The 15248-nt window shown below is 40.0% G+C and overlaps 1 protein-coding gene across 3 annotated transcripts in view; it reads right to left on the minus strand.

Annotated features, from left to right (window-relative positions):
• The window catches only part of TMEM135 (transmembrane protein 135), a 166869-nt gene that overhangs the window by 144796 nt on the left and 6825 nt on the right, over positions 1–15248 (minus strand). For 2 of the 3 annotated variants that reach the window (XM_085216409.1, XM_085216410.1), the window contains exons 2-3: positions 7910–8037; positions 2985–3077 (exon numbers count right to left, since the gene is read on the minus strand). In XM_085216409.1, the coding sequence (XP_085072535.1) occupies positions 2985–3077; positions 7910–8037 (221 nt within the window). The remainder of the gene's footprint in view (positions 1–2984; positions 3078–7909; positions 8038–15248) is intronic. The other variant, XM_085216411.1, reaches the window with a different exon arrangement.

Here is a 15248-nt window from a genome sequence, read left to right on the forward strand (position 1 = left end):
TCAGAAAATAGAACCCACATGGATAAATTCAAGCACAACTTATGTCCTTAAAGAAAACTAGCAGTATAACATGATGCAGATCACGTTCTGAGTACCTTTGACACTTCGGCTCAATCCCACCTCCTTTTTCCATCACCAATGCCATGAAAATAGCAATGGCTAGATATTAGGAGGAAGTTTTTCACCCAGAGGGTGGTGACACACCGGAACAGGTTGCCCAAGGAGGCTGTGGATGCCCCATCCCTGGAGGCATTCAAGGCCAGGCTGGATGTGGCTCTGGGCAGCCTGGTCTGGTGGTTGGCGACCCTGCACATAGCAGGGGGTTGGAACTCCATGGTCACTGTGGTCCTTTTCAACCCAGGCTGTTCTATGATCCCATGAAAACTTAAGTTATTTGTTACAAAGACATGAACCATCACCAAACTAGTTCTGCAGCCCCTTAGAAAACACAGCCCCCTTCAGGTTTATGCCACATGGAGCTGTTCTCTGCAGGACTGCCTGCCCATCTTTTTTTCCCATTATCCTGCAAGACTGGCACACAGGTACAGCAACATTCAACAGTCTGATTTGATGGCACTGTCAGCCGCAATTTAAAGGAGTAGAGATATATTTATGAACTAAAATCAAGACTTTTCCATACACTTTGTTGAAAGCTACGCCGCAGATGACTAAAAATGGCACCATATCTCCTTGTCCAAAGCTGCCTTCCTAAAAGACTACAGAAGTCTATTAAATTTCCATTTTGCCTTTAAGTGAAGCTACCAAACAGATAGTTCTCAAATCAAAGTCCTGTCTCACTGGGTCTGTCAGCAGAAGCAGTTCACACACTGTACAGAGTTACACATCTGTGTAAATACATTTCCGTATTTTTAACTAATTAAGTTTCCCACTTTTCAATGCCATTCATCTATTTTTGTCATTAATAACAGTGACCGTTCATATTCAAGCTCCCTTCACAGCAGCAGGTATGTTTCTGCCCAACAGCACGATCACCTTATTTCCTACAGAACTACATCTGAATTTCCTTCATCTCCCAAATTGTAGTTATTCAGCAGAAGATACAACACATTTTCTAAATGTTATCAAAGGAATAACAATGCAGTACCTGGGGAGCCCAGAATCAGATGCAGTAATCCAGATGTGGCCTCAGCAGGGCAGAGCAGCAGGGGAGGATCACCTCCTTGACTTGCTGGCCACACTGATGTTAACAAGCCCTAGGATACCATACACATACATGTTCTATCTACTTTCATCATTTTCATACATCCCTATTTCAGCTCTTATTGCTTCCAAATCTCAGAAGTGAAACAGGTGCTTGCTAAAGCACCAAAGTTTTCTTGCTTTGCCACTAAGGCTTTTAAAAATTGCCATTTGACATAATATTTGCTTACAGACTCTCTTTCTGCACCTCAGAAGTTTTTGGTTTGCACGATTTTCACAGCTGTTCCACTGTCATGTAAAAACTCCATATAGTTTGGGCTTACCAGTAGTTACAGCTCTTAGATCAAGAATATCCTGAAAATTACAGGAAACTCATAAGTGGGAAGAAATGAGGCTGGTAGTCCATCTAATCTTGTCTAGAAATAGCAGAAGCCTGACGTATGAAAAACTCACATTGTAACAGGTCTGTAGGAAAAGTTAAGTGACTCTAATTAAAAGTGAAATATACTTTTGCTTGCATTGTAAGATGAAATACTGATGCCAACACAGTTCCAGAGTCTGAGTAAATACAAAAAGATGCACCAAAGGTATCTGCCCTTTTATGAAGTAACCATAGTAAGAGGAAAATCAATCAGCTAGAAAGGAATTAAAAAAAAAAAAGTTCAGTTTCCTAAATAAATTAATGCAGTCATAATTTTGTGATCCTTTTCTTTTATAGTTACTTTCAGTAATATGATTTAGAAGCACCAACCACCTTTCCAGAACTACTTACATATAAAGGAACATTCTTCAGTTCCCAAAAAACAATAGATAGTGTGTTATTTTCAGAGGAGAGAACTCTGACAGTCTCACTTAAAATTCAGGTTGGGTACTGCTTAACTCCACAGCTGAAGTTCAGAGTTAGGGCTTGACAAGTAGGTGATAACACATATGTGTATTTGCAGTTATTTTGAAGTGACTGCATATGGAATTTTCAGACTTTCATAGACATCATAAAAGTTGTTCACATCATCTCTAGGATTAAAACCTCTTTTTACTGTAAAGAATAATTTCTTCCACTACACTTTTGTCATCACTTCCACTTCAAATAAAGGGCACACAAACTAGATGACCAAAACATAGAATCATAGAATGGCTTGAGCTGGAAGGGACCTCAAGGATCATGAATCTCCAACCACCGCCGCAGCCAGAGTTGCCAACCTCCACATTTAATACCAGACCAGGCTGCGCAGGGCCCCATCCAACCTGGCCTTGAACACCTCCAGGGACAGGGCATCCATCTTATCCCATATTAAATTAAGCATTGTAGTTTCCTTTATTGATGCAAACTACCAGTGGAAGTTGCATTTCAAGACATTCAACCTTCACAACCCAGATTTCATCTGCCATTTCTCACACGAAAAATAGCAGCTTCCAGCTATCCTTGGATCACTCAGAGCTTTCCTCTCCCAACTCCATGCTCTTCCTAATGAATTTCATGTTGATAGCTGAACTGTGGCATCATTTCATAAGCAAAAATCTCTGCTCTCTTTATCATTACATTTCTTTCAGTTTGGATTACTTCAGCTCTTTGAGACATTCAGTCTGTCTCCCCACCCCCTATCATGCTATTACTCCTTCATGTTAAAAAAAAAAAAAAAAAAAAGCAGATCTTTGGTAAAAAGAATTTTTCGCTATAGCCTCCTATACTGAGGCTGCAAAGGACACTAGTTCAAATGGAGAACACTTCAGAATTTGAAGGGAAAAAAACAACTGAATTGTCAGATGACCAAAACAAGAAGTAGTATTAAATAATACAAAAAATCCATTAACATGAACTGTACCTGCTTTTCCTTTCGATGAGAATAGCCATATAAGAAGCTGGTAAAGCAGCACCAAAGCCAGGAGACCAAAAGTAGAATTTTCCAAGTAGTTTCCTGAAAATATAATTTATACACGTGTTACATGCAAAGCAATATTGATGTACATTTATTTTTAAAAAATTGTATTTTGCATTCATCAGTGCTTGCAGATAATTACAGATAAATACTAACCATTCTTACAGTTGAATAGTTCTTCTCAGAGGGGTTCCAAGAGAGGATACTCTCCCTCTTAGCATTTCACACCTAAAACTTCGTGAGCATATCCATTTCAGTTAAATGATTTCTTTAATTTAAGGAAAGCAATACTTCCAAGAGACGTTTCTGAAAAGCTGCAGGTACTAATTCCAACCTTACAGTTACTCCTTTCTCTGCCATTTGTCTGCACACATCTCCTTAGGATGATGTGCCTTGTGGAACATGGGAATGCAGTCCAGTGAGACAGATATCAAATCAAATTGTTCTACTACACAACGTGCTCTGAAGACAGATAATCAAACTGTAGCTAAAAACAGTTGCTAAAAACAGTAAATCACTCACTTATGGTAAGTCAAGGAATTAATTACAGCTGGAACCAAGAGAGAAATCCCAGATCTACTAAGGCCAGTGGGAAAGCTCTCACTTTTTGCAACTAGATCTGGCTTTCACTCAAAGTTCACACTATTTCAGCCATAAAAACTCTTCCAAGAGCTGAAAGAAAGAGTTCTTCAAATATAGACATCATTTAGGAAGATATTTCTATAAAATTGGTCGCTGAGAGAATAGGACGACCAAAATGCTAGTCACAGACAGTGGCCTCCACCACTTCATCTGCTCCAAACACCCGCACCTTCCAACTGACTTGGGCTGACCATAGAAGTGAGCAACAGTCAGCCATTTTTGAAATTTGATAAGGAATACACTTCAGTTATACTGTGGCTGCTTTAGCTGATAAGCATTATTATTTGAGGAAAATTTGAGGAAAATACAGTGAGGTCTTCCCTCCTAAAAATAAAGCAAAATACAAATAGGATTTGCTTATAAGAAATTTCACATCGATAGAGAGAACTAAGATTATTCATCACTTCCACCTGCGTTAGATCACTTTCATTCTTGCTGCAGAAGGCACAATCAGCCTCATTTCATACTTCTGCAGCTAAAATAACATGAGCAGTGAGCAATGCCAGCTTACATTCAGAAGAAAAAAGAAAGCCAGTGTATCACCAAAACCAGTGATGTAATGAAAATTATACACACTTCTCATTCCCACGGCTGAAAAAGGATGATTTCTCTGGATGACAATGCCAAATGCTGCAGTAGCTAAAGTTCATTATTAGGACTCTCTTGGAAAGCAATGACTGTATGAAGTTTCAGAGAAACCATCTGAAACATCCTAATAAGTATGAACACATCCTACCAGACACATCTGTTAAGTAACAGAACAAATGCCTTTTGTGTGGGGAAAAAAAAAAAACCAGGAACTTGCTCTGCCTGCATGGATTAGAATCACTCCACGAATGCTACACGTTTTCAAGGCCAGGCTGGATATGGTTCTGGGCAGCCTGGTCTGGTGGTTGGCGATCCTGCACATAGCAGGGGGTTGAAATTAGATGACCATTGTGGTCCTTTTCAATCCAGGCCATTCTATGGTTCTATGTTCAGTGTGATGAGATGTAGGTAAAAGCAGTATCTTACACAATAAAAATCACTACAAATTTAGATGTCCAATCATAAAGTGGAAAATTTAAACTTCTGCTGGAATAAACGAAAGCAAGATTTTATTAAAATTTATATGGTTGTTCTTACATAGTCTGAGGCAGCATAATGGAATGAGAAGTGTGTGTTCTCTTCCTGCTTTATTCATCTAATTTCACTTGTATCCAAAGCTGAAAGGCTGGTTGATACATACAGCTGAATTGAACTAAGCAGACTAATGGAAAGCTGTATGTACACAGACAAACTGAATTACTCTAGCTGCAAGGTTAACTGAGCCACGGCTTCATGAGGTTTCGCATTAATTTAATAGAACTGAAAACCTAAAACTCAGACCCATCTTTTAACTGTTGCAATGCCTATCAGTGGAGGAGCCTAGGACTTCCTTCTGAAGTGTAGACAGATGTAGTCTAACTGCATCACCTCAGCAAACAGATTACAGCCAAAGCTAGCAAACAGATTACAGCCAAAGCTGGGCTGTCACACATCCGTAAAATGGATCACCACCTCCACAGCTCTGCCAATTAGAGCAGGCTGCACACATTCACTATTTCACTTCAAGGAAGAAAACAAATTAAAAAAGCAGCCAATTTCACTTAGTGATGCCTTTTAGAATGAGAACAGCTACCCAGAGCCCAAATCACTGCTGAAACTGAACTTGGATTGTTATGAAATTTTACTCATGAATGAAAAGGAGAGAATATTCAACAATTACTGGAATCATTTAAATTGCATTTTCTAAATTTTCTAAATTTAGAATTTTCTAAAATATTACATCCTCAGATGTATTTGCAGTTTTTGAAAGTTTTCCTTGGTGGAAAGCAAGGAAATACTACAAGAGCATCAAAACCACACATTAGCACAAGCCAAACATCCCACTGACAATCACATTTCATATTTAGGTCTTCCAATTGCTACTGGGGGAATAAAAGGTATTTTCTACAGAATACAGTATAAAACAGGGTGAAGAATCACCGAGACTTCAGTATATGTACAAAAAATGAAGTGCTCGCTTTATCCAGGAGACCCTTAACATGCCTACCAGTACATTGCCCAGCTGTTATAAAATAAGGAAACACACAACTCTTTATCAGAGCAAGAGTTGTGCAGGTAAATGAGTTAACATGTCCAGCTACAAACCCTTTAACCTGCTGCTCTACTCTAGAATTCCAGGAGCCGACTGTATGGGGATTGCTGGACAACTCTGCTTCTTTGTCACTGCTGCTCCTACTTTCTAGAAAGTCTCCTACTCAGCACAAAGTCTGCAGGAAATGCTGCATCAGCTCAGAGCTCTGGGAACCTCAGATATCAATAGAACAAACACACCTCCTTACAGAGACTTGAACTTTTTGGATAAGACAAAAAAAAAAAAAGCCACAACAAATCTTGCAAGTGAAAAGATAGAAAAATGATAGACATCCCATTTCATCTCTTACCATTATCCAGAATCAGACCTAAAGGATCTGGTCTCTAAAGTCTTTTTATGAAAGGTCATAGCTTGACTTCAGAAACACTCAGGCTGCAGTTAAACAGCGTATCTATGGCATTCTGTCATTTCATTGATGGATTCAAACATACAGTTTTCTTTACTATGAGAGTGGTGAGGTGCTGGAACAGCTGCCCAGAGAGGTTGTGGATGCCCCATCCCTGGAGGTGTTCAAGGCCACTTTGGATGGGGCCCTGGGCAGCCTGGTCTAGTATTAAATGGGGAGGTTGGTGGCCCTGCATGTGGCAGGGGGTTGGAACTTGATGATCCTTGAGGTCCCTTCCAACCCTGGCCATTCTGTGATTCTGTGATACAGTACCAAATGGCATTCTGAACTGGAAAATGAGATTGTTATTTTCTCTCTGTGAAGCTACTGCAGGAAGTTAAACATTTCCCACGTCACATAGTGGGATTAACTCAAAGAATCAGGAGTTCAAACAAATACTTTAAATAAAACAACCACCTCACATGAAGTAGTAACAAAAAAGCAGTGAAGTTGCAATTGCACCTCTCCATCCTGTCATCCTCCCATTAGATTAGAGTAGGAAGCTTACACGGCTTAAGCTGCAAGACAACTTAATACTAAGCAAAACCCAAGTGATTGATTTATCAACATTAGGAGCTCAGAAGTAGTTCTTCATAAAGGTATACAGCACATAGTTTTTAAAAATATCATGTATTTAATAGTGCTCATTGGTTTGTTCCCAGTTTCTCTCTTCATAAGACTTGTTTTGATCATATTCAATTTGTTCAGCTGACTTGCTCACAGAACCTATCCTCGATGACTCCCAAGCATCTCCTTGATTAATTTAGTCCCCAGTTTAAATCCCATCACTGTGTGAATAGGATAGAATTGCTTTCTTCCTTCCAGTTGATTACTTCGCACTTTTCTCTATCAAGCTTCATATTTTTCCCCCAAAATTCAAGATATTTTTCTGAAATGGCTGACTATAAGTTTTGATTTTCTTATCATAAGTAATCTTGCATAATCTCACACTAAATTCTTTTTTCCAGATGCTGTAGCTATATATAGAACAAGTAACATAGCAGGAACATTACTGGCAACTTCTCCCAATTAGGAAAACTGTTTATTTATCCCTTTTTTCCCCCCCCAACATACTTTAACTATATGATTTACTAATTTCTAGAAGATAAGAAACCATTCCCCTTTAACAATCCTAGAAAGTAATCTTGTCAATTTCAATTCCAGTTGCAATTCATATATACTACACTGATCACCAAATCATCACCAAAGACAGGCTTGCTCTTCAAAGAACAGCAGTTACATTGGAAAGCATAATTTTTCTGATAATCTTGTGACCCACTGTTTGAAAAGTCTGCTTGAATTCAATCAGGAGAGAAAAATCAGACCTCCTTAGATAACCCTTACAATCAACCTGCATTTCCTGCACCCATGCATTTGGAATCAGTAACAAATGGAAAAGGAAACCATGTGAATATATTGCCTTGTTTGCTGATTTTAAAAACATTTACACAAGCAAGGGGAAAAAAAAAAAAAAAAAGAAAGTGCATATTGTGCACAGTCAACTGCAAAAATCAGAAAGCACAGCTGTTACTGTCTTACTCCTACCCATTACAAATTGTGTGGTTGTTTGTTGTTTTTTTTTAAAAAGATAAATTATTCTATAAGCTAAGAAGTTACATTCAATGGCTTTTCTGTTACATTTAACTTTTAGGACAGTATACCAACCTTAGAATGCAAAAGCAAGCAATATACAAGGTCCCATTTGCTGTCAGAAAGGAAGTTGATTGCAAGATCTCAGGTAGCAGTTTGTGCAAATAATAGTCAAGTTTTCGTTTCCTGAGAATAGCTGCAATCTGAGGGAGGAGGAAGAAAAAAGGGAGGACAAACTTTAATTCAATTAGGTTCTTTCTTGCACATTGTAAAGAAAAAAGAAAAAAGTAAAATGAAATATGCCCATTTAAGTAGTAAATCAAATCTCCTTAAATTTGCTGGTTTTATGAACAATACCGCAAAGATTTCCTTTGATCTTGTTCCAGATATTACAGTATTTATACTAGGAAATACGCCACATAAGCCTAAGTGGAAACTATGGGAGAGGCTTTACTACCTTGTTACCATTGGCCACAATAGTCAGAAAGGTTGTTTGCCAGATAGCAGAACTTTAAGATGTAATAAACTCACAAAGATCTGCCTTTCAGACAACTGGAGTACCTCATAACAAAGGCCAGCATACCACTAAGCAATCCAGATATGGGCCCTACACTGTGTCTACAAAGTGCTGATGCATTTCTAAAGGTTTCTGCTCCTACCAAACAACTCCAAGTCCTCCAAAAATGTTTCACTATTTGCTAAAAGAAGAACACATTCTTGAGAAATTTTATAGAAAAGCTATGTGTAAACATTATGTTATGTATGCCTGAAGTAGAAAACAGGTTGGATCTGAAAAAATAAGTGCTCTGCTTGGTCAGTTGAATTTATGTTATGAAGAACTGTTAGCTGAAGGCTCAAACATAACACATCCTCAAAATCCTTCTTGTCCACTGAAATCTTGCAACTATTAGAACAAGAAGCCAGGCTGTTCTCAGAGGAGCACAGTTGAGAGCCAACAGACAATTCAAATACTGGAAACTCAGATTAGACAGGATAAAAAATATTATACTTTGAAGTAGCTGAACGGACTGCCCTAAGAGGTTGTGGACTCTCCAACACCAGAGATCCTCCAAAGCTCAGACCAGGAAATGCCCCAAAAACACCTATCTAACTTGTCCTGCCTTGAGCACGAGGCTGGGACCACGTGGCCTCCAAATCCCCATGGTTCCATGAACTTAGAATTTGGGTGCACTGACAGACAGATTTTTGTTTTTAATAGCATTATAACGTTCATCTGCACTGGTTTCTCAAGGACTCTCAAAACCAGTAGGAGCTTTCAACCAATGCTTACAATCGGAAAAGCTGCAGACAGAAAGAACTTGAAACTACAAGTGCTGATGAGAACAACAGGCAGCCTGTTGGTCAATAACACCTCTTGAGGACTTGGTTTCTCAGTTCAAAGATACGGGAGAAGGAACTGTTCTTCTCAAAACCTGCCCACTCGCACTGAATAGCAAGGTGTTTTAGATACAGAGATAGGATGAGGCTTTTATCTGGATGAGAACCTACGAGATATGGCTTGTGGGAGCAAGAGTAATAGGAGGACAGTTGGACTAGATGATCTTGCAGGTCCCTTCCAAACTTGTGATTCTATGATTCTGCTGGAACTAACCATAAGAGAGCCAAAATAAGTGCCCAAAACAAAGGTTGGATTAAGGAGAAATATACGTACAAACAGACTTCTGAAAATAGATTAACACACCACTGCCTCACATGTCAAGACTGCTTAAGCCATAATGGATTAGGCAACAATGCAATCCAGATAATCTTTTTGTTGCAGCAAAGTCTTAATGCAGTCTAAACACCAGATTACTTGTTGCCACCTCCTCAGCTATTTCCAGTCTACTGTACAAAGGTTGTGAACATTTGGAACAGAAGAATTTTTTTCTTTTTAAAGAACACAACCTTTGAGCTGAAGTGTGAAGTCTTGTTTCCTCTGAACAAGCATTTTATACTTTTATATTTCTTTTTAAATATACAAAAAGAAAATATTGCTATTGTTATAAAGCAATGTCAAATCAAAAGCTAATGGTTAACTCTGTAGCTTCTCCAATAAGTTTTATACTTTCCCTTCTCTTTACTACTCAACTCCTAAATGAAAGGCAGAAAAGAACCAGGAACACCACCACACAGGTCAGGCTGAGGAAACACTGCTTATGGTAACTGAAGGGGCTACACATGTAAAAGCAACGTGGCTTGAGGTATGCACATCAAAAACAGATAATGCTCATCATTTCCACAGTGCTTTAAAGACATCAACTAAGCTAAATTCCACGTACAGCCAAAATCTGACAAAAGCAAGTTACACAGCAAGTTCCTCCCCTTTCCTCCACCCCAATGGTGTGATTACGTGGGATGAACACCAGTGATGCATCCAGACTCTACCTTGTACTCCCTTCCAGCTCTTCACAGTTACAAAAAGTATTCTTACAGTTGAAATAGGCAAGAGAGATTCTGAACCATGTCAGCCCATGGCATTTCTTGATTCCCATTGGGATAAACCCCATTCGGGTGAGTTGGGAGTTCAAAGGCCAAATGCTTTGTAACAAATGCTCTGCTCAAGGCTTAACACCAGATAGTAGCAACAGATACCAGCATGGAAGGAAAGGGCTATCAGGAAACCCAGTAGCTACCTCCTTGGCAAGCTTTAATGCCCATGAAGAGAGTGCTAACAGATGGAGCACAAGGCTATATGGCAACCAGTGCTAAATGAGGCACCCTGCAGATTCAGATCCAGGAAACAGCTGTCTCATTGAAAACACGCTCACAGATCTCCAGAACTATGGGAAGAAACCTCATTGCAGTCCAATACAGGAGAGAGACTTATTTTTCACATCGTCTGTTAGTAATATGACAACAGGGCACAGTTTTAAACTAAAAGAGGGGAAATTTAGGTTAGAAGTTAGGAATAAATTTTACACTCAGGGGGCAGTGAGGCCCTGGCACTGCTGCCCAGAGAGAGTTGTGATGCCCCAGCACTGGAGGCGTTCAAGGCCAGGTTGGATGGGGCCTGGGCAGCTTGAGTTGGTGGGGAGCAACCATCCCATGGAAGGGGTTGGGTGGGCTTTTAGGTCCCTTCCAACTCAATTCTGAAATCCTATATAAGAGTAGATGAATCCTCAAACTCCTTTACTTGGGTACCTAAGGGAGGTCTGCATCATGACCTTAGCAGTGACAGATAAAGTTTGGGATGTTACTCACTATAAGAATGAAGGACTGCAATTCTGAGTCAATTGTTCACTACCACATATCCAAGAGTGACCCAAAGCACTCCCTGCCTCCCAGTTCTCTTCTCTTCTCTCCATAGTTTCTCAGCTACATTCTTCTCTTTTTGAGACAGAGCAGCAGAAAAATTCTTCAATGCTCACAAAACACTGCAGATTTCCAGTATTAGTAAGAAAGCACGGCATGTCCGCAACACGAGTGGAGCAAAGCTGTATTAGATAATGCCATGAATGTTTGCCACTGCATGAAACCCAGACCCCATATTCCTTCCCTTCGATTTCACACTGCTTGTGCCCCCACCTCTCCTCCTAACCACAGTTTACCTGCAATCCAGGGCATGGAAGAATGCATCCCTCATAGCACTACAAGATCATGATTTCATGGAACAAAAAAGATAACAAGATAACCCTTTGCAATACAGTTTCACCTTTTCTTTTTTTCTTCTGAAAAATATCAGTAAGAGTGTGGAATGGTTTCACAGATGCTAACAAATAACCTTGACTGTGCTGCTTTCTGACTAGCAGGCACAAGGCAGCTTGTGCTTCTCATCTGCCCACATGCTGCATGTCATCCATTTAAAGACAAAGCTGTAAAATCACAATATTACCCAGCATACACATCTCTCTAAGGAGGAGATTATAAAGGGAACAGAAGACCTAATAAAACCAATGCTCACCATATAGCTGATGTTCTATCAATCTCTACTATATAAACCAGTATGGATGTTATTCACATGAAGCACCTGTTAGGTAATTGCACTTTCTCAAGCAGATTTGTTCTGAAGATGAAGAATACTCAAGTTCGAAGTACTTAGTATTAAAGATTTCTTTATTCATCAAGAAAATTCCAGTCCAAGTAAGAACTTAGCATTTGTGTCATGGCAGAACATAATTTCTTCTAATTTAATTTATAGAATTCAGAGATACCTGGAAAATAATAAAGGAAACTCAGATGCCAAAACTGGCATTGCCTTCTCAGCACAACTTAAGTGTTCTTATGCTACAAGAGAAACTTCACATGGTAGGAGAGCCTGCAGATGCAGTCCTATCTGGGTGTGTAAGCATCGAACAGCACTCACTGCCCAGGGCCCTTACTAACAGCTGGGCTGGCTGCTGGCACAGCTCTAGAGATGGGATACACAGCTCAGGTTTTCCAACAGTTTTGCACTCTCAGCTTCTAAAGTAGCCCACCAGTGAATCTCATCTGTCTCAGTCCCCTACAAGAAACATTCTTCTAGATGCACCAACAACCAAGAGCAAAAAGGAATTTAAAACAAGCCATGCACTGTCACAGGAAAGATGTCCAGAGAACCCAATTTCCCTTTTCGCATCCATATACTATGGCTCTTGATCTCCTTTCAGATCAACACAGTCCACAGAAAATACAGATATTTCCAGATAAGAAATAGGAAGCATATGGAAATCTGGCTGAAATTTTGATCACAGCACTTCAGACCTCAGACAACTAAACCTGTGTATTCACAGTAAGATAAGTAACACCCACACAGTGCTAACAAGTCAGTGTGATGAAATACACCCTCATTCCTGTCGTGTGCCACTTCTGCCCTACAGCCATGTGCTGAAAGAAGGCTGGGGCAGAACCAGACCTGTCAGGCTGACTTCCAGGGAAAACATTCCTGGTCCCAAATAAGACAATTAGTTTGATACTATGCACGTCATCAGCTGAATAAGTTGAGTCACCATCCCTGAACGCATTTAAAAACCATTTGGACGTGGTGCTCAGGGTCACGACTTTGTGGAGGGTTGTTAGAGTAGTACGGTTAGGTTGTGGTTGGACTTGATGATCTTCAAGGTCTTTTCCAACCTGAGAAATTCTATGATTCCATGAACTACAGGCAGCACCAGCTTGACTCAATGCATGTGCTGATCGACATACATACATTGATGGATTCTGTGGTAGGCTACAAACACAGAAATTGCACCAGCTCTGCTGTGTGAGTACAGCATTATTCGTTTATCTCCTTCAAGCCACTTTTTCTTTTTTTTTTTTAAAAGTTTGCACAAACTTAATGTTTAAGAATGCAACCCCCTCCATCAAACCTTAGTGAGCAGGATGCCCCATCCCTGGTGGCATTCAAGGCCAGACTGAATGTGGCTCTGGGCAGCCTGGGCTGATGGTTGGCAACCCTGCATATAGCAGGGGGGCTGAAACTAGATGATCACTATGGTCCTTTTCAACCCAGGTCACTCTATGACTCTATGACCTTTGCCCAGCATATAACACTGACTGATAGAAATGATTATGCTTTTTTCAGTTTCCATCTCATTCCTTCACAAGCACCACTAAAATTGAGCACAGTATAACAAACTTTATTAAAAAAAAAAAAACAAAACAAGAACAACTACAGAAATATTGAGATACCTAGCCACGTCTCCAGGCACAGAGCTCCATGACTTGTATCAAAGTGGCTATCTAGCATGCATAGGCACACGTAAAATGCAAATTTAGAGACTACCAATAATGCTGTGCAGATGGTTTATATAATATATATGTAGCAAATCATTAACAAGCTAGGAAAACTCTCACAGCACAAGTTATGGGAATGGACCATTAGAGATGATCCAGCCCCACTGCTCAATCTCTTCAGGGCGAAACCACATTACTGAGGGCATTGTGTTATGTTTCTTGAGCACTGACATCAACCACCTCTCCAGCAACCCTGTTCCAGTGCCAGCTCACCCTTACGATAAAGACATTTTTCTTAATGCCCAGATTGACTTTCCCCATTGCAACTCTGTGCCATTTCTACACATCCTATCATCAGGTCCCCTGAGCAGAGCTCGGCACCTTCCTGATTCACCACCTTAAGGACTTCTGGAGAAAACTGAAAGCAAAGCAACCCTCAGCATTTAAACCAGTTAAGAAAATGTCTCATACCACACAAAGACAGATGTCAGATTTGTTTCAAAGCTATATTTGAATATATTAATTAATACACATGTGCTTAACATTCTACATTTTCACAATTCTGTATGAATTTTCTAAGAGCATTTTTCCCTTGCTTTAAAAATTATTTTTAAGCACTTTGGAATGACTTAATCTCAAAATGCCCTCACGTAACATTTGTGTTTCGAAATACACTGTTGTCTAAACCAGCAATTTGTTCCTAGTGACTCCTCTTAAACATCCAGATCTCGTGTTCCTCAATTAGCTGGTACCACCCTGATTTCACAGATAAAAAAAAAGTGAGGCTTCATAATTTCATAAGTCAGCTCCTGCAGTACCTCAAGGAAGACTGTTCCCCTGCTCTGCCCTCCAACTTCCTTCCTCTGTGCCTTGAGAGATGTTGTACAAGGATTAGCATTAGGGGTGTGGGTTGCTTTGTTGTATTTTGATTTGTTTTAATCTTCGCACATTTACATCCAAGTAAAAAAATAGAAATGAACAGGAGAATTCACGTACTCTCTGAACATCTAGAATACCTTCAGTTCTGGCATCAGTCTCATATCTCAGAGAATAGATGTATACCTGCTTGAAGTCCCTTTGCCAGGTTTGCTGCTTCGCAGTGCCTGTGCTGAGCTCATTGCTCTGTCAAGGCTGGGACCTCTCACTATCGCTGCAGCACAGGCTCCACGCCATCCTTGTACCTTTGAGCTTCAACTCCTCGGTGCAGCTGAATTCCTTTGCTGATTCTTTTGAAATGCTTGGACTTTTCCCCACTGAAATAAGCATCTCACCAGAAGACTGTTTTGGTTTATTTTACTTTTATGAAAGAATGTTACTAGTCTGTCCTAAAAGCTGCCTGAACAGACTGGAATGATCACAGCCTGGAATGAAGATGTTGCAACCAGGCTCTTTCTTTAGTAACATTTAAACTAATTTTAGTCATAATTAAAATGGCTTCCAGAAGAACCTGAAAGCAAGAACGCACTGACCTGCAGGTCCCTCAGAACACAGTGCAGAACTGAGATGATCAGATATCCCAGCACAGCGTGATTACAGCATCAGGTCATGCCATAAACAAATCCCATTTCTTGATGGGCCTCATCCCAATAGGCAGAAGCATGTTACAGGGTAACACTAACAGCCTTCTGAAGCTCCCCACCCTACGTCCAAATACACAATCATACACAGCACAAACAACACGGATGTCTGTGCCTATATGGACTGATAAAGCAGCATCTGTTTGGTGCTTGCTAACTCCAGGCTTGGCTCAGGATGAATCCAA

Source organism: Meleagris gallopavo, chromosome 1 (assembly GCF_905368555.1).
Source record: "Meleagris gallopavo chromosome 1, MGAL_WU_HG_1.1, whole genome shotgun sequence".
NCBI classification, from domain to species: domain Eukaryota; kingdom Metazoa; phylum Chordata; class Aves; order Galliformes; family Phasianidae; genus Meleagris; species Meleagris gallopavo.